This window comes from Canis lupus, chromosome 24 (genome assembly GCF_011100685.1).
Source record: "Canis lupus familiaris isolate Mischka breed German Shepherd chromosome 24, alternate assembly UU_Cfam_GSD_1.0, whole genome shotgun sequence".
NCBI lineage: Eukaryota > Metazoa > Chordata > Mammalia > Carnivora > Canidae > Canis > Canis lupus.
In genome coordinates, this window is record NC_049245.1 from 47,776,866 (window position 1) to 47,797,984 (window position 21,119).

General features: G+C 58.1%; 1 protein-coding gene and 1 long non-coding RNA gene across 4 annotated transcripts; one reads left to right on the top strand and one right to left on the bottom strand.

Moving 5' to 3' along the window:
* YTHDF1 (YTH N6-methyladenosine RNA binding protein 1) lies at positions 1-13,018 on the bottom strand. 3 transcript variants are annotated; one of them, XM_038572828.1, is made up of 5 exons: positions 12,913-13,018; positions 12,683-12,707; positions 11,437-11,516; positions 3,437-4,957; positions 1-1,266 (listed from the first exon to the last, which is right to left on the bottom strand). In XM_038572828.1, exons 1-5 carry the CDS (start codon positions 12,937-12,939, stop codon positions 1,240-1,242), a joined length of 1,680 nt encoding a protein of 559 aa, XP_038428756.1. In that variant the 5' UTR covers positions 12,940-13,018; the 3' UTR covers positions 1-1,239. The 3 variants fall into 3 exon arrangements, with proteins under 3 accessions (XP_038428756.1, XP_038428757.1, XP_038428758.1); XM_038572829.1 differs by lacking the exons at positions 12,683-12,707; positions 12,913-13,018 and adding an exon at positions 9,184-9,290 and having other exon boundaries at positions 11,437-11,492; XM_038572830.1 differs by lacking the exons at positions 11,437-11,516; positions 12,683-12,707; positions 12,913-13,018 and adding an exon at positions 5,700-5,832.
* A 438-nt stretch (positions 13,019-13,456) lies between these two features.
* Positions 13,457-20,002, top strand: LOC102157331. Its single transcript, XR_005378120.1, has 3 exons — positions 13,457-13,753; positions 16,345-16,604; positions 19,396-20,002. It is a non-coding gene; the product is annotated as an uncharacterized LOC102157331 (long non-coding RNA).
* The last annotated feature ends 1,117 nt before the right edge of the window (positions 20,003-21,119 follow it).

The window sequence follows — 21,119 nt, forward strand, 5'->3', positions numbered from 1 at the left end:
TTTGCTAAATAGTATTGTTTATTAAGGCTTGTATTCTCCAGAGGAAAATTTATCCGATGTTGTCCGTGACTCCATACAGGCAGTAACAGTTCAGAGAGTGACACGTTCTCAATACAAGTCTAAATAATACAGCTTAAACTCAGAGGGTCTTTTGGAGTAAATAGTTTTTGGAAAGTATTTGCTCTCTAAACAGTAAGATCCCCTACAATGGGCGCGTGCAGACTGTGCCAGAGCGACAGGCGTGAGCACCATTTTCATGCTGAGACTCAGACTCCGGGTGGCAGCGAGTTCCTCCAGGTCCCCCATTCCACAACACAGGACAGCAGATTCAGTTTCTAAAAGGTTTGCTTTTTTTTTTTTTTTTTTTAACCCATTCGACAGGAAAATGAAATCCGACGCACACGGTGGAAGTAACAATTGTGGCACCATCTGTACGAGCAGACCCTACGTGTGAAGCTCAGCATCGCGGGCAAACAACTCAGAACGGCACTGGGACTCACAAGTGAAGGGGGGCGGTATTTAGGATGATCTGCACGCAGGTGAGCACGGCTGACCGCTGAGCCCAGCCCTCCGCCAGCAGCCCTGCATCCGCCCCGCTGGGTGGAGGAGCTGCGAGGGCCGCGGCGGCCGCTGTGGGGCCTGACGCTCTGCACCAACACAGCATGCTCCCGAATCTGAAAAACTCAAATCTGTCTAGTAGAAAAATCAAGTGGACAGACAAGTATTTTAGACAGATAACGGGCAATCAAAATGACAAACCGGCTGAACGAGGTGATCATTAACCTGTTGATTTCAGCATTTTGAAAAGTACTTAACAGAACACAGTAAATGACAAAAGAAGTCATGGTTTCTCGTGTCGCTAATAAAGCAATAAAAGGGTGAAAAATAAGTCCCACGTAAAGATGTTAAAGGACAGTGACTCTGAGTAAGAACATAACCTCTGCCAAACCACCACAACGGAAGCTTCGGGGTGTATTAGGTTTTCTGTTCTGTCGTGAGGGTACTTGTGTTTCACGTTACGTCTGACTTATGAGTGGACAAAACACACTTCTTTATTAGTGAGCTCTGTAACCCTAGAATACATAGAAAAATACAAATGAACGCAGATCCATCTGGGCAAAAATAAAAGACAAAGAGCGTAAGATGCAACGAGTCGGGCCCTGCACAAGACAACAGCACCAAGCACATGTTCTCTTAAACCTTTTCAAACGTCAGCACATCGAGGAAACTGGTTCGTCCTTATGGTTTGTTTCGATTCTGCCGTTCCTGAAAAAGAGAAGGGACAGAGTCTAACAAACCGGGTGAACCTGCCCCACACACCCGTCAAGACCGAGGCCCGCCCTGGCCTGTGCACCCGGCCGGCACGCGGCCCGGGCCTGAGCACCACCCAGCCAAGCACCCCCTGCTCCAGGCAAGGCTTCTGGCCAGGGGTGGCTCCCACCTCTCCCCACGTCTACCTGGCTGGCTTCTCGTCAACAGGCTCAGAAGCCACGTCAGTCCGTCCTTACCACGGGGCAGCTAAACGCAGCCCGAGACGCGGGGACAGTCCAAGCAGCGGCCCACCGCTGTGTTCTGGCCGCATTTCCAATCTCTCGGGCTCACGGAGGACAGCTCCAAGCCACGAGCAGCCCCCATTGGCCTGCAGGCAGGTACCCCCTGGACCGACTCAAGGGTCTCTCTTCCCAAGCCCCACTTGCTAACTACGTTTAGGACTCAGGAACCTTAAACACCAACTGAGTCACGGGCAGAAATTTGTCCCTAACCTCCCCACAACTTCCAGAACCTAGTGAGCTTCAAGAAAAGACCCAAGTGCCACGGAACTAAAATAAACCATAGCCACATGCACAGCCAGCTGCCAGCCTGAAACCCACCAAGGGCCTTCAGCTTCATGACCTATGACCTCTGCTTTATCCCTGTGAAGTCAACAATTCAGTACTTTATTTTATACCTAGAAGAGTTCAAACACAGAATTTCAGTAACTGAAATGACAAGCCCCTCTCTTTCCCACACAGATGAAAGAGGGACCAGCTCATTCTCAGCGTGACAAGCTGGGCTGTTAGAACAGGTGTAGCTTCTAAACTGCCAACAGCACTATCATCTACGTGCCCCGTTACATGCCTTTCAGCTAAAAATTCTTTAGGACATTTGCCATTCACAGATGGGTAACGCTTTTCTCAACATGGGAAGCTAAAAAGGGCTGCAAACCCACGTATTGCCAACTAACATTTAATTTAAAAAGGATGTTTTTGGGGCACCTGGGTGGCTCAACCTCTGAGCATCTCCCTTTGGCTCAGCACATGACCCCGGGGTCCTGGGATCGAGTCCCCCATCAGGCTCCCCACAGGGAGCCTGCTTCTCCCTCGACCTGTCTCTCTGCCTCTCATGATAAATAAAACTTTAAGAAAGTAAAAAAGGGGCAGCCCGGGTGGCTCAGTGGTTTAGTGCCGCCTTCAATCCAGGGCCTGATCCTGGAGACCCGGGATCGAGTCCCACATCGGGCTCCCTGCATGGAGCCTGCTTCTCCCTCTGCCTGGGTCTCTGCCCCTCTCTCTCTCTCTCCCCCTCTGTGTCTCTCATGAATAAATAAAATCTTTAAAAAAATAAAAATAAAAAGGATGTTTTAATATCAGCAGAACAAATCTCGGGATGAAGTCTCCCAGACATACCAGCTTAAAGAAGTGTGTTACGCTGTCCTATCTTTCCATTTCTGGGCCAGGTCACAGGCTCTGCACGCACTTCACTCCAGGGGCTGTGCCAGCTCTGGCTCGGGACGCTCCCGGTAGTGGGACAGGAAACGGAGATGACCTCACAGCCCACCTCGAGGCTTGCACTCTGGGTTCAAATGTCTGCACTCCAGCCCTGCCCCAGGCCCAGCTCCTCTTTACCACCGGTGCAGAGTTCAAGTTGAATACATTGGGTTTTCAAGGGGCCTCTAGACTGGGGCTTCCCACGTGCTGAGGGCAGGGCCTGCAGCCCCCGCGGCCTCGCTGGTCTACCCCACTGCCAGAGTGTCACTTCTGAGTGTTCCTGATAGAATTTCTGCACAGTGGTCCCAATCATTACATTCCTTAAAAATGGAAAAGTTGGGTTTTTTTTTTTTTTTTAAAGATTTTATTTATCCACGAGAGACACAGGGAAAGAGAGAGAGAGGAGAGACACAGGCAGAGGGAGACGCAGGCTCCATGCAGGGAGCCTGATGTGGGACTCAATCCTGGGGCCCCAGGATCAGGCCCTGGGCCGAAGGCAGATGCTAAACCACTGAGCCACCCGGGCCGCCCAAAATGGAAAAGTTACGTAGTGACATCCACTTCATCATTGCCCTAATGACCACGCTTGGTAAAGCCCAGGTGATACGGCCCACACCCTCCCAGGACCGCGGCTTTCAGCCTCAGCCCTGCCCGGACCCATCTACAGCACGGGTCTGAGAGTCACTCACCTTGCGCACCACCTCCTCCTCCTCCTGGCGCTTCTCATAGTGAGAAAAGTCGTCAAAGATGGAGGTTGTGTGCTTGTAGGAAGCGATAATTTTCAGCACTTGCTTTGCTTTTTCTAAGGGCACCTCCTGGGTGTCGCGGGAGTTGGTGACCGGCTTGTTGTCATTATTCTCCAGCCTGATGTGCCGGAGCTGGTTATTGGGCACGTCCTTCACAAAAATCCACTTCACGTCAAACTTGCCTTTCCACTTGTCCTGAGACCAGACGCCAGCGCTTGTGCCGTAGTCCACGGGTGACTTCATCTCAGCCACCCCGCAGAAGTGCCCACTCCCGTTGACGCTGAAGAGCAGGTACACAGGCCCCTTGCTGCTCGCAGCGCGAAATGCCCCATCCAGGCGCTTGTTGCCGTGCTCTGTGCTGCACCAGATGGAGTACTTAATGGAGCGGTGGATGTCGTCCTCAGAGTAGCTTTTTATTATGAACACGCGTCCACTTTTAAGATTCCAATCAAACTCTTTAGGGTTATAGCTGTGGGCAGCTTTCAGTTTTTCAAGAACCGGGTGGGACTCCACGGTGGGGGCAGAACTAGGCTGGGTATTTCCAGGCGAGTTACCATCACTGCTGGTCCCTCCGCTCTGCCCAAATGCCGCATTTCTATTACGAGGGGCGACCCAGCGGGTTTGGGGTGGCTGCTGAGGGCTTGGATACTGTGGTTGGGCCAAAGGGGGAGGCTGAGTAGGAAGAGGCTGCACAACTGGCTGAGGCTGTGGGGCAGACTGGGGGGCCGGAGCCTGCTGCGGGGCCGGAGCCTTGGGCACGGGCCCCTGGTTGTCCCACGTGCCAATGTCCATGTTATGCTTTATCGGTGGAGGGGGCAGGGCGGCCCCAATTACAGGTCCGCTTTTTGCTTTCATTTTCGGCTGTGGTTTTGCTGGCTTGCTGGCAATGGCAGCCCACGAGGTTGGCTTTGAAACTGGCATATTGACGTTTGTCCCACCGTTGCCAGAAAGGACACCAGTCATCGCCACACTGCTAACGACCGACCCCACAGTTTTGACGGCAGAGGTGGTGACGTCCCCAATCTTCAGACCCACCATGCCCTGCTCCAGGCTGTTCATCCCAGGGGCCTTGTTGAGAGTCTCGCTGTGAAAGCCTGTCTGCCCGTCCACAATTGTGCCACCCAGGGAGCTTGGTGGGTAAGTGTAGCTGCTCCCATATGCCGAGCTCTGAGCCTGCTGCCCCTGAGACCCACTCGTCCCCCAGGCTGAGAAGGCAGGGTTTTCAGGGAAGAAATTAAACCTGTGCTGATAGATGTTGTTCCCCAGACCCCCGGGCTGCCCAAACACAGCATCATGCATAAAATGATGGTCTCCGTTACTGAGCTGTCCGTAAGTGGTGAGGTATGGGATCGGAGGGTCCCCTCCGGTAGACCAGGGTGCCTCATTGAGGGAGTAAGGAAATCCGATGGACGGTGGGTAATAGCTGGACAGGTAAGGATCCGCCATGGAGGGATAACTGTTACTCTGGGGAAACAAGCACGGATGAGTTAGACTGCTTCCAAGACACAAGCTGGAGGAACTTCCTGCTTATTAGGTAGAGGCTGACCACAGAGCGCCATCACTGCTCACGGGAAGGCAAAGAGCACCGAGCGGCAACAAAGCAAGGACTGAGAGAAGGCAGGTGGCCACCTGCAATGTCCTGGACCTGGGTGACACAACCAGGCCATCAGCAATCTACCTGGCAGCTCCCTCTCTCCCCTCATGGAGCAGACTGTTTGAACCCATCAAACTGGCAGTGCTGCTCATCTGCACACCAACAGCACAGGCAGCATGGCAGCAGGTGAAAACATCTTAAAAAGGCAAGGAGAGGTTTCGAGCCACAGGACAAACTGGGGCGCTCAGGGCGACGGGGCAGCTTGCCCCGCAATCTGGTGTCAAGCTGTCTGATGGCTCAACATGCCTGGGCGTCCCACCTCATCTGCAACACCCTTTCCCACCAGACTCCTCCCCACCCAGCAAGGGCCACTTCAGAGTGCCCTTCCCCACACCTCTCCTGATAGCCCACACCCTCTTCTGAGTCCAAAGGGGCTTCGCAGCCCACATCCACCCTGTCCTGGGCATTGCCTTGGGCTCTCACAGTGGCTCTGGCAGCATGGAGGGTCAGACCAGCTCCTTCACCAAGACTCCTTGTCCTGCCTGCTCTCTGGGGTAGAGAAGCCCTCACAACGGGCTCCAGCCTCAACTGAGTATATCACTGAGAAAATACCTGTGTGGCAGCCAAACCCTCAGAAAGGGGTTTTCAGTGGCTGTACCGCCCGTCGAGGCAGGAACTCATCTCAGGAGACTCTAGAAGTCAGCCCAGGGTGCAGATTTATACCTGGGATCAGCAGTTCTGGCAAAGGGTCTCCCTGGGGAAAGAGTCACCAGGAATCTGGCCAGATCTGGGCCCCAGAGGCCATGCCACTGTTGGGTGACTTAAATGGTATTGTAGGGAGCGTGAGTGCTGGGGGGTGTTGAGGGATACAGAAAAGGGGTAGAGGCTTTCCCCGCCCAGGGCAGCTGACCTAAGAGTGAAAAAGGCTGTAAGGAAAACAAGAATAGGGAGCAACAGCAAGCTTTTAAGTCTGTGACACCATCTTCTGACTACTCAGCGGTCCTCATCCTTTCCCCTACCTTCCACCTCAAATAACCAAGAAGTTCTATATGGAGAACACTGGCTAGAGACTTCCTCCTCCAACCCCACACCTATCTTCAGGTGAGAAGACCAGCTACCCTGGCTGCACAGGGTGTCTGGTGCCCTCGGTGCCACCTTCAGGCCCAGGACCTGCCAAGGTGGCAGCCAGGGAGGGCTAGAGTACCAGACATGCAAGCATCTCTGCCTCCCTACAATGAGAATGCAGAATAACTCTCCAGAGGACCCTAAGGAGAACGGGCTGCTCCCTCAGCAGTCCCTGCCCAACACATAGCTATGGTGACCCAGCCTCCTGGCTGCCAGGCTCCAGAGCCACATCCTGCCTCCCTGTCCCGTCTAAGATTCATGGGGTTTCAGGCATCACAGTTCCTATGTGCTCTTCCCGTTGATGGCAAACTATTCCAGAATCACGTTTTTAAATGCAATACTATTTCCCTATTGCAAAAAATCCTTGAATGCTCAGGAAGTAAAATTAATTAATTAATTAATTAAACGAAACAATCAAACCCAGACAACAAACAGCCACCATCCATGTTCTACAAGCCTGGAAACAGCTAGCACTACCCTCCCTTGAAAAGACGTCCACGACTCCGGCCCCTTTCTTGTAACCTCTCCCTCAGCCCGCCTGCACCCAACCTCAGCCCTCAGAAGAGCCTCTTCAGGGCACCAGTCAAAAGGGGAGAGCCCATCACTAGGTCTGGGCAGGGGACGTGCTCTGCAAGGCAAAGGGCAGCCATCCCCCCACCCCCGGTGCCTGACCTCAGCACCCAAAGATGGTTCGATAAGACACCAGGTGCTCTGGTGCACCGGACTCCCACGAGGCCAGGACCTCACTTGTGACTTACACTTAAATCTTAACCATAACAGGAAATAATTTAAGACACAAGATGACACCCATCACGTTCACCACTTACAAACCTAGCATTCCAGTCCCGCGGACCCCACCATGCAGACACGCAACTCTCCGCTGCCTCCAATCAGGACTATCCTGTGCAATGATGAAGCAACCCAGCTGACATCTCCTGAACCCCGCATCTCTGCTCAGAAAGCAGACCTAGTCGGGGGGCATCTGGAAGAGGAGGGTCAGCCCCGGTGGTAGCCCTGAGAGGACTTAACCCTCTCTTCCTGTGGTCTGCCAATGTAGGCGGGTCACGGTACAGCGAGCACTGGTGGAGCTGCAGCTTGCTGACAAGTCACAAAACAATTTTGACTACAGCTGTTCCTTGGGCACTAAATTCTCACAATAAAAGAAGCGAAGACTCCTCACTTCCAGCTCCCAAATGGAGCTGTCCGTCAGTGAGTGTCCTGACCAGTGGCTACAGGTCCCCCAGCAGCTGTCCCACTGTGCACTGTACCCCACCCTGCACTATCATTCACGCTGTCCTCCTCCACACAGGGCCTGGAACCCCCCCACCCCCCCAACCAGCCCACTACCTACACCCAGGAGCCGGGCTCCAGGCCAGCCCTGCACACTCCTCCCACTGCCATCCCTCTTCACTGGGGCACGAGGGGCACCCTGCTGCCTGCCAGGCTGTGTGCCGCGAGTCTACCTTACGTCTTTACCCCAATATCTCACTGGCAGCTTTTTCCTGCTACGTCAGCCACCTTTCTTTCAAAGCTCCAAAAGCCAAGCAACAAATCAGTCTGCAAAACTTGTGAAGTGGGTCATTTGTCCTGTAAAGAGACAAGGGTGCGTTTACCCCTCACTTGCTACTGGGACCCACGCCCTCCTCCCCCGGCTGTGCTGGGAGTGAAACCCCCCAGTCCGTCTGTCCACCCATCTACAGTGTGTAGGGGCTGACTGCTGTGGCCTGATCTTCCAGCAAAACTGACATTCTACTCACTTAAGGGTGAACTGGAATGTGACCCCACTGACATGCCTCATCCTGGACAAAGCCAGACGCAGCCTGCCTGGAGCACTTGCTGCCAACGGATGTACTGCCACCTGACCACTCTTCAGCCCATTGTGCACCCAGGGCCACCAACGAGCAGCCAACATACCTGGGACACAGGTGCGTATGCTGGGTGGTGGACACACATGCTGAGCTTTCCCTCAGCATGTTGGCCACACAAGGCATAGCACACGACAAATCCCCTTAAGGACAATGCAGGTAAAACCACCACCCTGACTGATGCTCTCACATACACAGACTTCTAATCACAGCCTGTGGGAGACACAGGACCTCAAGAAAGGAAGACGGACACATCTTCAGGGCAAGATTAGGCTACAGAAGAGACTACGACAGATCAGCACTGAATCTCGGAACTGAAGAGTTTACACATCATTCCCATAAAGTGAACGTGCCCTATTACACAGACTGAAGGATTGAAAAGAAACTAGGAAAGTTTATTCCTGTTCCTTCCTGTCCCATCAGATGTGACCAGGAAAACAAGTGTGTCGATAACTGAATGTATTCTGAGTATGGTCGTAGCTGCCCGCACTGGCCGGCCCCTCACCCAGAACCCCACCCAGAATCCCCATCTAGAGCCCCTCCAGAACCCCACTCAGAACCTAAGAGACCCTCATCCAAAATCCCCAGGGAGCCCCTTACCTAGAACCCCTCCAGAGCCCCTCACCCAGAGCCCCTCTGCTCCCCAGCGCTCCCCCCCTCCCGCCTGCCCCATTCCCTAAAGCTAACATGTATTCCAAGTCACACAAGGGGCCCAGACCATCAAGATGGTCCTGGGGGGGGGTGGGGGGGTGGGGGGAGACTAGGAAGGAAAAAATGCACCCGAGAAGCAGTGTCCCGAGACCTTTCTGGGGGGAAAAAAAATCACCTACCCCAAGGACAACAGTTCCTTCACAGCATGTTACAAGTTACATTAACTTGAAAGTCCTGCTTTGAAACAGTTTCCTAATCATCCCAGGTATGAGAACCTCAAACACAGAAACAGAAAGAGCTTGCTACTAGGAACATGTGGGCTAAAACAGCCACAAAGTAGCAACCACGGGGCTGACAGCTCTACCCCCACCCTCTCTGTGGCCAAACACAGGCACACAGAGTCACTCATGAGGCTGCACCCTTCACACACGTGCAGCCCGGCACGTCAACAATACCTCAACTGACAACTGGAAGTGCTGCTCCAGGCCACACAAACCACTCTCTCACTGACTCACCAGCACTCTGGCTGCCTGGACACCATGGTGTACCCTCAGCCTGAGACCTGGAGGACCAAGACACAAGAGCTTTCCTCAACAGGGATCTTCGCCAGCAGAGTCCAAAACCAGGGGTGTCATCAATTCCCAGGGGCTTATCAGCAAGGAGGCCACACTGCATGGTGCCCCCACTCCCCATTGAATAAAGAAGTGACAAACACAAGCACAATAGGAGCCCTTGCCATGGACACGCATCCCCGGCCCCCTCCCCCCAATCAGTGGGGAACCAGCTGCCAAACTGGCTCCACCACCTGGGCAACCAGGCCTCTCCAGTCCCACTTTTTCATCCACAAAACAAGAGGACCAGGAACATGAGGATCTAAAAGCTCTCCTGTTACCTGCTTCCTACACTCCCAACAGTTAGGTGTTTCTGGAAAATCTGTTCTCAATCAAGAGCATGCATTTACTCTTAAGGAGCGTGCTGATTAACCATCTTGCTGAAAAGCACACACCCTAACGGCCAAGATAACGCAGCTGTTTTAAGGCTGTTCATGGGAATGTCAACCTACAATGGTCTTCACAGCCAGCTTCCCCAGGGAGAAACAGCTGTAACTACCCTCCTGACAGAAAATCATCTGCTCCACTTCCAAAGCAGTCCTCCCAAATAACATGAAAGCTCCTGCCTTATAAAAACGTATTTCAAGAGTAGTGAAGCAACCCCCTCCAATTTTCTCTGGTTGAAATTTAGAATACACTTCTGCTATATTCAAGTCACATAAGGAAAAAACAAAATACCAAAATGAAATTAAGTCTGTTTCACTTCTTGCCATTAGCTCTAACAATGCATCACTGCAGCCAGGCCAGTTCTACTCTGCAGCTCCAGGTCCTGTGCAGAGGAGGGCTGGGGCTGGGTCCAGGGAGGCTCTATAAAGGGTCTCCTTGGTGCCTCTGCTGCTGAGCTGCTCAATGCAATAAAAAGGAGAAAACTGGAGAAAAGTTCTAAGAAACTTTAAGACTCTTTAGACAAGAGCAGACTAGGAAGAAAAGGAACAAACTAACTTTACTCCACTGCAAGAAAAGGCAAAGTTGGGATCCCTGGGTGGCGCAGCGGTTTAGCGCCTGCCTTTGGCCCAGGGCGCGATCCTGGAGACCCGGGATCGAATCCCACGTCAGGCTCCCGGTGCATGGAGCCTGCTTCTCCCTCTGCCTGTGTCTCTGCCTCTCTCTGTCTCTCTCTCTGTGTGACCATCATAAATAAATAAAAATTAAAAAAAAAAAAAAAAAAAAGGCAAAGCTTGGTTTTATCCTAAAGCAAACATATGTAATACATTTAAAACCTGGTAGACATCATGCTTAAGCCTATACTGCACTAGCCCAGCGGACTGAACCAGGGCAAGCTGGCCCCCAGGAGACACCACCAACACATTTTTTGTTGTCACACTGGTGTGTGTGCAGGGGAGTCCGTTACTACTGGCATCTCATGGATAAAGGCCAGAGAAGCTGCTAAACATCCTACAACATACAGCGCAGCCCCCCAAAGAATGTTTCAGTGCAAAACATCTATAGTGCCAAGGTTGACAAACTCTGAAGCACCCAAGAAAAATGGGCAGCTGTGACCTTTCTGGCCCTGCACAGGTACCAGTTTGAGCTTCACGTGAGCCACCCGCTGTTACCATCCCCACAATTCTGTGGGCAGTCACTACAACCGGGTCTACCGAACAGGAAGAGAGGTAGAGAGAAGGCAAGTCCTCTAAGGAAGGGGCAGGGAGTCAGTGGTAGAGTGAAGATTCAAACATGAGACCAAAGTCTGGCTCCAGAGCTCAGTTCTTAGATGCTCTCCTAGGCCACCTATTCTAATTGCCCAGAGGTAAAATAAATCACCAGAAAATTTCAGAAAACCGCACACATTTCCACTCCATCAAAAACAGTGCATCACTGAGCCATCCATGTGAGGCCAGCAGAAGCCCACCTGCATGCAGCCCCCGTGGGACACCACTTCCTCCGAGAGCACACCCGCTACACTGCGCTCATGCCCTACGTGTAACTCAAGGACAGTCAACCAAGCAAGTGGTCAGTACGCTCTCTACTGCTAGTACTTTATACTGCGCTTCTTGATCGTTCAGGAGAATAAGGTGAAAAACTGTTAACAACAAAAATGTGTTACAAAACTCAACAAAAATGAACATAAAGATATAGGCCATAAAATAAACTCACCTGATTTGACTGTCCAGAAAGGTAGGGCTCAAAGTCATTGTCATGGACTGTATCCTTCTGATGCAAAGAACCATTTTGTACTAGAACAAAAAAAAAAAAAAAAAAGGAAAAATATAATTTTTGAATCTTAAAAAGTTGCTTTGATGCACTAAGATCAAAAGTAGTCAAGTCTAGGGCAGCCCAGGTGGCTCAGCGGTTTGGCACCGCCTTCAGCCAAGGGCGTGATCCTGGAGACCCGGATCGAGTCCTGCGTCGGGCTCCCTGCATGGAGCCTGCTTCTCCCTCTGCCCGTGTCTCTGCCTCTCTCTCCCTCTGTGTGTCTCTCGTAAATACATAAAATCTTAAAAAAAAATAAAGTCTACACCCATCAACTCCTAGAACCTGCCTTTATTTAAAAAGGAAGACAACCAGCATCCAACTAATAGGTACACAAGTAATTAACGCGGTGATGCACAACTTCCAGTAACTTTACGTTTTTGACGCAAAGCTAATCATAATTCGATAGAAGTCGGCAAGACGCAGGTGCAGACAGAGTAACACAAGGAACTAGTAACTGGGTCCTGGTTAAGACGACCAAGCGGAGGTCAGCGGGCCCAGGGTGCGTGCAGGCCGGGGACCCCCGCCGCGGCTTTCAGCGCAGGGCAGCCGGGGAAGCTTCTGAGCTCTGAGCTCGCCGTTGTCCGGCTCTCCACTTACTTCCCACTGTTACCATGGCTCAGCCAAGAAAAAAAAAAAAAAAGAAAGAAAGAAAGAAAAGGTAAATAAAGCGTTGAGCCTCTTCCAATCTTAAAACGTGATGAACCATATTTGGTTACACCCGAGTTTAAAAAAAAAAAAAAAAAAAAAAAAGCGTCTTCCAAGTAAACAAGCAAGTGTCACTTACGGGTTCTCCCCAGATCGCGTTCTGGGGGTTTGTCCGGAGCCACAACATCCCGGGCGATGCAGGGGGCCGAGGGGTGGGGGGTGGGGAGCGGGCGGGCGGGCGGCGGGCGGGCGGCCCCTCCCCTCCTCTCCTCCCCTCCCTCCCCGTCCCCGTCCCCATCCGGCCGAGGGTCCCTGAGCACCCGCAGGAGCCCCGCGCTCCGCCGCCCGACCTCGGCTCCCGCAGCCTCGGGGTTATCTCCCGGAAGCACACGGGAGCAAAGTTTCCGGTTCCAGATGCCCTTCCTGGACCTGCCCCCCCGCCCCCGCCCCACGGCCCGCCGCCGGTCGGGGGCCCCGCGCAGCCCGGGCCCACGCGGCTCACCTTTAGTGTCTTGTCCTTTTGTTCTCTGCGTGGCCGCAGGGGCCGGGAGGGCGCGCAGCCGGGCGGGCGGGAGGGAGACACAGAGTTACCCACGAGGACCGGTCCCGGGCGCGCGGCCCCGCCCCGCCCCCCGCCCCCCGCCCGGCCCGGCCCGGCCGCCCCGCCCCCCGCCGGCGCCCTCCCCCCGCGCCCGCCCCCGCGCCCGCGCCCGCGCCCGCCCCGGCAGCCACCTGGGGGTCCACGCTGGTGGCCGACATGCTTCATGAACGGCGCGGCGCGGCGCGGGGCCGGGGCGCCCGCCGGCTCGGGCCTCCCCGCGAGGCCGGGCCTGTCCCCCGCGCTCTCGCGGCCCCGGGCCCGCCGCCTCCTCCCCGGGCGCCGGCCGGGCGGCGGCGGCGGCGGCGACTACCGGGCGCGCGGGGCGCTCGCGGGGCGACGAGCCTGGACGGGACGCACGGACGAGGCGCCGACTCCAATGGCGGCGGCGGCGGCGGCGACGGCGGGGACGAGGCTGCGCGACGTCAGCGCGCGCGGGGCAGGCCGGGAGCGCCGACGGGCCGCCACGCGCCGCGCCTGCGCGCCTCCGCCGGGCGGGACGGATCTCGCGCCGCGGGTCCCGGTATCGCGCGGCGGGGGCGGAGCGCGCCCGGGAAGTCACGTGGGCGGCGGCGGCGGAGCGGCGGGGCTGCGGCGGGCCTGCTGGGACGCGCACCTGCCCGGCCTCGGCCCGGGGCGCCCGGGCGCAGCCCCGAGGTCTGGAGGTCAGCCGGCGCGTGCGGCCCCCAGCTAAGCCACCGAGAGCAGGCCGGACCCCCGCCCGCAGACGTCCCCCGGCCCTCCGAGGGGCGGCCTGGGTGCGAGCGCCGCGGTCGCTGGGGCCGCACCTGCGGGGTCCTAGGCTTTGTCTGCGCTCGCCTTCTGCAGCCGCCGTCCCGGGGAGCCCTGATCTGCGGCCTCGCTGAGCGTCCTGCTTGTCCAGCGCTGTCCTGGGCCTCCAGGGCCGCCCCCCAGTTCAGCACCAGATTGCACGTGACGGCGTCCGCTGCAGATTTCACCGCGGGGGGCAGAGAGGTCAGCCCGGCCTGTGCCCTAGTCCCCCTAGTCCCCCTAGTCCGGCAGGGCAAGGGGCCTTTTGGTCTCTGTTTAAGGATGGACAGCCGCTTCTTGAGCGTGACCTCCTGGAAGGAGTGCGGTTCTATTCCACGCTCACCCTGGACCCTGCTCCCAGCTCCAGAGCCCCTGCAGCCACTTCCCACCCTGGCTCCCAGGTGCGGGGGAATCTTTTCCCCCTTCCCAGCCCGTTGCGGCCCACTCTTGTAACATCTTCACAAGCCCCAGGTCTGGGCGCTTGTTCCGCGGAAGGAAGGGGAGAGGCTGAGTGCTGGCTCCGGGTGGGGCATCAGGCAGGGGGGCATCAAGAAGAGCACTCCCCGAAACAGGGCCAAGGCAGATGCCAGCAGGCGGGCCATGCTCTAAGCAGGGGGACGGGGACCGCTAGGATCGTGGTGGGACGCCAAGACCAGCTTAGAGCCGGTACCCGCGCTGGGGAGACAGGAGCAGCGGGGTACCAGGCAGCATCTGTAACGGCTGCAGGAGGAGGTAGAATTGACAGTGGCAGGTGGGTGGGCCATGGGGGCATCCACTGCTCCAAATTGCTCATCACTAGGTCTCCCTGGGGCCCTGCCTGACGTAAGGATGGGAAAGGCAGGCTGGGCACAACCCAGAGGAACATCTGATGCCCTGCAGGTGAATCTGGGTCCAGCAGGACTTTGGTTCACTTGGGCCACGGGCAGCTCATGGTAACGTGAAGTCACACATTTGGGGTGAGTCCTGTCCAGAAAGGTGGTAGATGCAGGGAAGCCACATTGAGATTGTGGTTGCCAGCAAGGTCGTGGAGGCGCAGGGCACCTAGTGCTGTCTTGCTGCTGCTGTCTGCCTCTGCGTAGGTGAGGACTTACCACTTGGAGCATCCTCCTCCCTGGGGCCCAGAACAGCAGGGCGCCTGTGACCAGAGCCAGGAGAATCCAGTGCTCAGCTCTGTTGGAGCCCCTGCTCCTTGCTTCTCCAGCTGGCAACCCTCAGGCAGGACTGCATGGTGGTCACAACAGCGTCGTAGGGCCACACAGCCAGTTCCAGCCCCTTCCCTGTCCTATGCTCCATTCCTCCCTTGTTTGGGGCAGGACAACTCTCCTCTTCCAGGTAAAGCACGAGGAGTAGATGAGGGATGCACAGCTTCAGCGCCAGGGCAGGCCCATAAAAGCTGGCCGTTATGCCCCGTCCTCCCCCACATCTGCCTAAGGAGCCGTGGGAGGCCACAGGCTCCGGAGGAAGTGGCTGCTGGAGCTCGGCTGGCCTTGGATGAAGCCCCAGGGGGACCGTGTGAGTTTCCGTGGCTGCTGTAATGAAGGACCACAAACTGGGTGGCTTCCGGCACAGGAGATTGATTATCTCCCGGTGTCATCAGGCCCGCAGTCCCTCCAGGGGAAGACCCTTCCCGCCTCTGGCAGCTTTGGCAGCCCGAGGCCTTCCCCAGCTCTCTGCCTCCAGGGTCACACGGCCTTATCCTTTGTTTGTCTCTGAGGCTCCCTCTTAAAAGAACACCTGTCATTGGATTTAGGGCCCACCTTGATCCAGTAAGTTGTCCTCCCAAGTTCATTCTGTCTGTAAAGATCCTACTTTCAAATAAGGCCACATTCACAGGTACCAGGTAGATGCGAATTTGGGGGAGCACTTTTCAGCTTAGGACACAGCTGGTATCAACTGGAAAATTTGGAGAAGAGCGTCCAGGGGCTGAGCTGAGTTACCTCCACAAAGGGGAAGGACTGGCCCTGGAATGAAGGCTAGAGGAGGCGCAGTCGTGCCAGCTTGCTGGTCAGGAAAGGGGCGACAGGTTTGACAGCCACCACACAGGCCCGCCCCCGGCCGCTGGAAGTGTTCCATGCCAGGCTCGGTGAGGGGGGGAGCGATGGCTGCCCAGGACAGGGGACGGGGGGCAGAGCGTGGGCCCCAGAGCAGCTTGAATCTGCAGCCAGCACAGAAGGCTGAGGCCCCCTAGGCCACCCCAGCCTTTCCCTCTGCCAGGCCTGAGGACCCAGGAGGGGTGGCGGGACACAGTCTGGAGCTGAACCACTGCCAGGGCCAACCCTGAGGGCGGTTGGAGAACCTGCCCCCGTTGTGCCCTCCCGCACCAGCTCCTCAGGCCAAAGAGGCTTGGGCCCTGCAGGCTGGGGACAGGGCAGCCCCTGGCACGGTGGGCTTAGGCCCTTGATGGCAGTGACTAGCTTAGGCTTCGGAGCAGTGCAGGAAACTCCGGAGCAGGGGTGGCCCTGCCCCAGGGTCCATGCTACAAGCTACGGGGTCTCCCCATGGCCTGGGACACTCTGCTCCTGCCCTCCCCACCTGGGCCCCGCTCACCCTTCCGCCTTAGGGAAGAGCCGAGTCCACGCTGGCAGTTGGCTCAGGCTCCTCACTGCGTGCGTGTCCCGTGGCAGAGAGCGTGCACCCCATCCTGGGTCCACTGCCCTTAGACGGGTGCCTCCTAGAATGGGGTCTTCTAAACCCCGCCACTACTCGAGGCTTGTTGCGATGTTCTGTTATCTCTTTTTTTGTTTGTTTGTTTTTTTGTTCTTTTCTTTTTGTTCTGTTATCTCAATGGCACACAGGTGTGAGCTGTGTCCAACACCCAGGGGAGTGTTTGCTCCAGCTGAGTGGTCACCTGGACTCAGGGCCGCCTGCCGTTAGGCCCTGCTCCCCCACTGGGATGAACCTGTGCAGCCTCTTGGGGCGATCTCCCACACCCGACGTCACGGCCCGGCCACTGAGTGCCCTCCGACACGACTCCCCGAGCTGGGATGCTCACTGCAGCGACACCAGAGCCTGGACAGCCCAGGAGTGACCTTGGGCGGGACGAGGGGAGCCGTTGGTGGGTATTGTCACCATCAGTGTGGTGCAGAGCTGTGTGCAGGCTGAGCGGTGGGGTGAGGGACAGACAGACAGACCCATGGGTACATAGCTCACCCGACAGCTGGCCTTGGGGGCCTACAAACGAAGACCCCCGTCCACCCAAGGAGTAATGAAAGCACCCAGCCGGCGTCCGGTTGCTCCCTGGTCACCTGCTCAGCCACACCCGGAGTTTATCCCTGATCAGGGACCTCCTTCTGGGACCCCCTCCTCTGCCTTCCGGGGGGCTGCTTCGTCTGGGACAAAACCTGCTCATTTCTCCAGACATGCGGCGCCCCCACCCCCGGAAGGAACCTTGCACGCCTCCTGTGATTCACAGCATTTTACCGTTCTGAAACCTCCTCTTTTTAAATATTTCATCGGGACACTCGTTCCATGATGCTCATTGAGCACCTGCTGCACGCCCTGCTTAGGCGGGGTGCTGAGGGTGCGCAGCGGGCGGCCCTGCGGAGCTGGCGAGGGGAGCGGGGAGCACTGACACAGCCTGAACAGTGGCTCAGCTTCTTTATTGAGCACCTGCTGTGTCCCGGGAACCAGGGACAGGGACGGAGCGAGCCAGATGCTGCCCTGGGACCCAGAAGGGACCCCGACGGGCGTAAACAGGTCACCTCGGATTAGAGCAGGGCCAGCAGGCAGGGTGCTGGTCTGGCCTCAGGAAGGCCTCTGGGGCCCGTCCGGCCCTGAGCTCCGGCGGGCAGCTGCTCACCCGGAGGCCGAGGAGCCGGGGCACAACGCGAGCTGCGTGCCGCTGACAGGGCAGCTCCCCGCGGCCGGGCCGGGCCTGCGTCCACTGCCTGCCAGGCAGCTGAGCTGCGGAGGCGCCTGGGGACAGTGGGGAGCACGTGGGGTGCGGCCGGCAGGTCTGGGCCCCCGGGGCGGCGGAGCCTCCGCAGTTAGAGAGCTCGCCAGGCCGCACAGCGGATCCACGGCCAGGCCAGCCGGAGGACTGTAACCAGCCCCTGGCTCCCAGCGGCCGGTCCTGTCCGCAGCGGGCGCCCTTGCTCCACCTGCTCTGCGTGACGGCCCCGCAGGGCCCAGCAGCACCCCCCAGGCCGTCTGTGCCCGTCGGCTGCGCCCGGCTCTTCCGGGAGCTGTGCCTTTAGAATTTTTTTTTTAAGATTTTATTTATTCATGAGAGATACACACAGAGAAAGAGAGAGGCAGAGACCCAGGCGAGGGAGAAGCAGGCTCCATGCCGGGAGCCCGACGTGGGACTCGATGCCGGGACCCCAGGATCACGCCCTGGGCTGAAGGCGGCGCTAAACCGCTAAGCCATTGGGCCGTCCCTGTGCCTTTAGAATCTTAACCACACTTTGCCAACACATCTCTGCAGGTGTCTCCCAGGTATGGGGCAGGATAGAGATGCGCCCTGCTGGCGGCCTGTGCCACGGGGGTGTCGAGGGGCACTGACCTTGGCAATGGGGCCATGCAAGGCTGTGACAAAGGGAGGGGCTCACGGCCCCTGATATCTGGGGGGGCAGCGCTCTGCCCAGCAGGCCCTACGCCAGGTGAATGCCCGGCTCACTCAGAACCCTCTGTGGGCCCATCGTGGCAGGCTGCGTAATGTCACACTCCCGGGGGCACAGCATGCTCCGAGGGGGCACACAGGCCCTCCTGGGCTCCCCAAGCCCGTGCCTGTGGCTGGCCGCCCCTCCACCTTCACACCCAGGCCCCCGCGGGGTGAGGGGCAGTGGCAGTCACCTGGCAGAGGACCGTGCGGTGGGCAGCTGAGGGTCCCTTCTGGGGGCAGGGAGCAAGGAGACCCCCGGGTCCCCAGCACTTGCCACATCATCCCCCCAGATGTCACTTCACAAGTCCGAGGACAAAAGCATTGAGAAGGTCGAGATGGTGACCGCGGAGCTTGAAACCCCAGGTGCCAGCCCGTGGAGTGTGTGGAATGCCCTGAGGCCAGGCCCGGGTCACAGGGCCGCAGGGTACCATGAAGACTACGTGCCAGGGGCTCAGGAAGCGGGGGGGGGGGGGGGGGGCGGGGGGGGACCGCAGGAGCCAGCGGCCAGAGAACTGGGCCCTGGAGCGCCCCGGGCCGGCTCCTCTCGTGCCAGCGTCGTCCCCGTGGAGCAGGGCAGTCCGCGCTTCTTTCCCGGACGCTCACCTCGGTCCCTGGGGTTTGGAAGTGGGCCCCTCACCTGGCCTGCCGGCGGGAGCCAGGGAGCCCCAGGGTGGGGCCTGGGTGTGGAGACGAGACGCTTCCCCTGGTGTGAGGCGGGCAGCGCAGGAGTCAGGGCCTCGCTGGCCAGGACGGAACGCGACGCCGAGGCCAGAGCCAGAGGGGAGAAGCAGGCCAGCCCTGGGCTTTGGGCCGTAGGATCCCATACATTTCCCTTCTGTGAAGCTTTGACTTTCCCTCACTTGCCCCGGAGAGCTCTGACCACAGTGACCGTGCACAGCACGCGAGGCCCAGACCTCAGACTCCCGACGAGGGCATCTGCGGAGCCTGGGCTACCATCGTCAGCCTAACTGCTCCGGTGGCACCCACGACCTGCCGCACCACGTCCTGTGCTGTCCAGCGCCTCCGGTCCTCGCGACAACCAGCCGCGGGCTCGTGCCCTCTGCCGTGATGCCCTCCCGCTCTCTGACCGGCACACTCAGCCCTGCTTCGCCTTCCCTCCCAAGCCTGCCCGGGCCTCCTGGGTGGTCTGATCCTCAGGCTCACTCTGGGGGATCTTGGGGCCCAGCTGAGTCATCCCTCGTCTGCAGGACCTATACCTTTTTTTTTTTTTTTTTTTTTTAAGATTTTATTTATTTACCCATGGGACCCAGAGAGAGAGGCAGAGACAGGCAGGGGGAGAAGCAGGCTCTCTGCAGGGAGCCTGATGCGGGACTCGATTCCAGGACCCCGTGGTCATGCCCAGGACTGAAGGCAGACGCCCAACCGCTGAGCCACCGGGCAACCCAAGCAGGACTCGGCGTCTCGTGAGTTTGATAATCCAAAGCGAGGGAGAGACAGAAGAGGTCTGGAGGGCCTATGGTCCACTCAGCCCGCGAACTCTGCCCGCATGGGGTTGGGGAATTTAGGGGCTCGTTTACTGGTGCGACCTGTCAGCTCTGCTTTCCCTGGAGCCCCCTACCTGCCCAAGCTGGGTTGAGCTCCCTGAAGCTGAACCCACAATTCTCCGGGCCCCTAGGCTGGGATCTGGGCCCAGATACGGGCCGCTCAGGGTTCCGGATGATGCCAGTGGGCTGCTGAGAGCAGAGCTGGCCCAAGGACGTCTGGCCGGTGGGCCTCCCAGGCTTTGCGGTAGGACAGCGGGCTGCTCGCATCCCTCCTTCCCCTTCAAGCCTCGTGCGCACCGTTGTCCGTCCCCCATCCTCGGGGCTCAGCTTTGGGGAGCACCTGTGCTTGGGGAGGGAGCAGCAGGAAGCCAGGCTCAGCGGTGCTGAAGCCCGTCGGCCCGCCCAGGCCCGCGCAGCCCAGGAAAGAATCTGATTCCATGGGCCTGAGGGGATTCGGGCCCCACCAGCAAGGCAGCCCCGTGGGTCCAGTGGATTCGGCGGGGCAGGCGGGGAGAGGCTGGAGGCGCCGGCCCGGGCTCAGCTTCCCCACGCGCCACCTGCTGGCCTCTGGCGGCTCTGCCCGCGGCCCCTCGCCCCCGCACTCCCTCGTCTCCATGCCCGCCATGGGGTCCACAGGTCCCAAGGCCCCCAGCAGGGCTGCAGTGACCCCCAAGGAACACCCCCAGGATCAAGGACTTGCCCTCTCCCTCCTTATGCTTCCTGCTGTGACCCCAACCAGCACTTATACCCCAGGGTCCACTGGAGAGCGAAGGCAGGATGCAGGGGTGAAGAAGGCGGGGCACAGGGGCTGGCTTAGGGGTGACTGTCTGCCGTTGGTTCAGGGTATGACCCCGGGGTCCTGGGATCGAGTCCTGCATCGGGCTCCCTGCAGGGAGCCTGCTTCTCCCTCTGCCTGGGTCTCTGCCTCTGTGTGTCTCTCATGAATAAATAAATAAAATCTTTAAAAAAGCAAAAAGGAGGTTGGCTACACAGAGGCATCCTCTGGGGGGACGACACAGTGGAATCCAGCCGCCTGGCTCCCTTCCCTCCCCACCCACCCCCGGCTGGCCTTCCTCCCGCAGGTCCTCGTGGCACCCTGGCCAGGCACCCTTCCGGGCCAGGAGGAGCCCACAGAGAACCACCCAGACGTGGTTCTCGCCCTCCCGTGCAGGCTGCCTTGGCTTCCACCGTGCCTTGGCCTCCCTGTGCTGAGGCTGGGACTTCTGCTGGCGGCAGCTGCGAGGACAGAGTCCCCGTCACCATCAGCAAAGGGCCCGGCTGTAGCACTGGGTCCGTGGGGGGCCTTAGATGGAGCGCGGGCCACTGGGCAGGGGCCGTGAGGTGAGGAGGGCGGCAGTGAGGACACGGCAGGGGGAGTGTGCGCAGGCTCCCAGCGCCAGGGCTTTCAGCCCCCATCCTCACCCACCTCCTCTTGGCCCCTCCGAAGCCCAAAGCCTCTCTG

Bases quoted from the DNA above. Each gene is read 5' to 3' on its own strand.
- YTHDF1 (XM_038572828.1), bottom strand. From the start codon at position 12,939: ATGTCGGCCACCAGCGTGGACCCCCAG. The intron at 11,517-12,682 runs GTGAGCCGCGTG...TTTTTGTTCTAG, and splicing joins AAAAGGACAAGACACTAAAG to TACAAAATGGTTCTTTGCAT. The intron at 4,958-11,436 runs GTGAGTTTATTT...TTGTTTCCCCAG, and splicing joins TTTCTGGACAGTCAAATCAG to AGTAACAGTTATCCCTCCAT.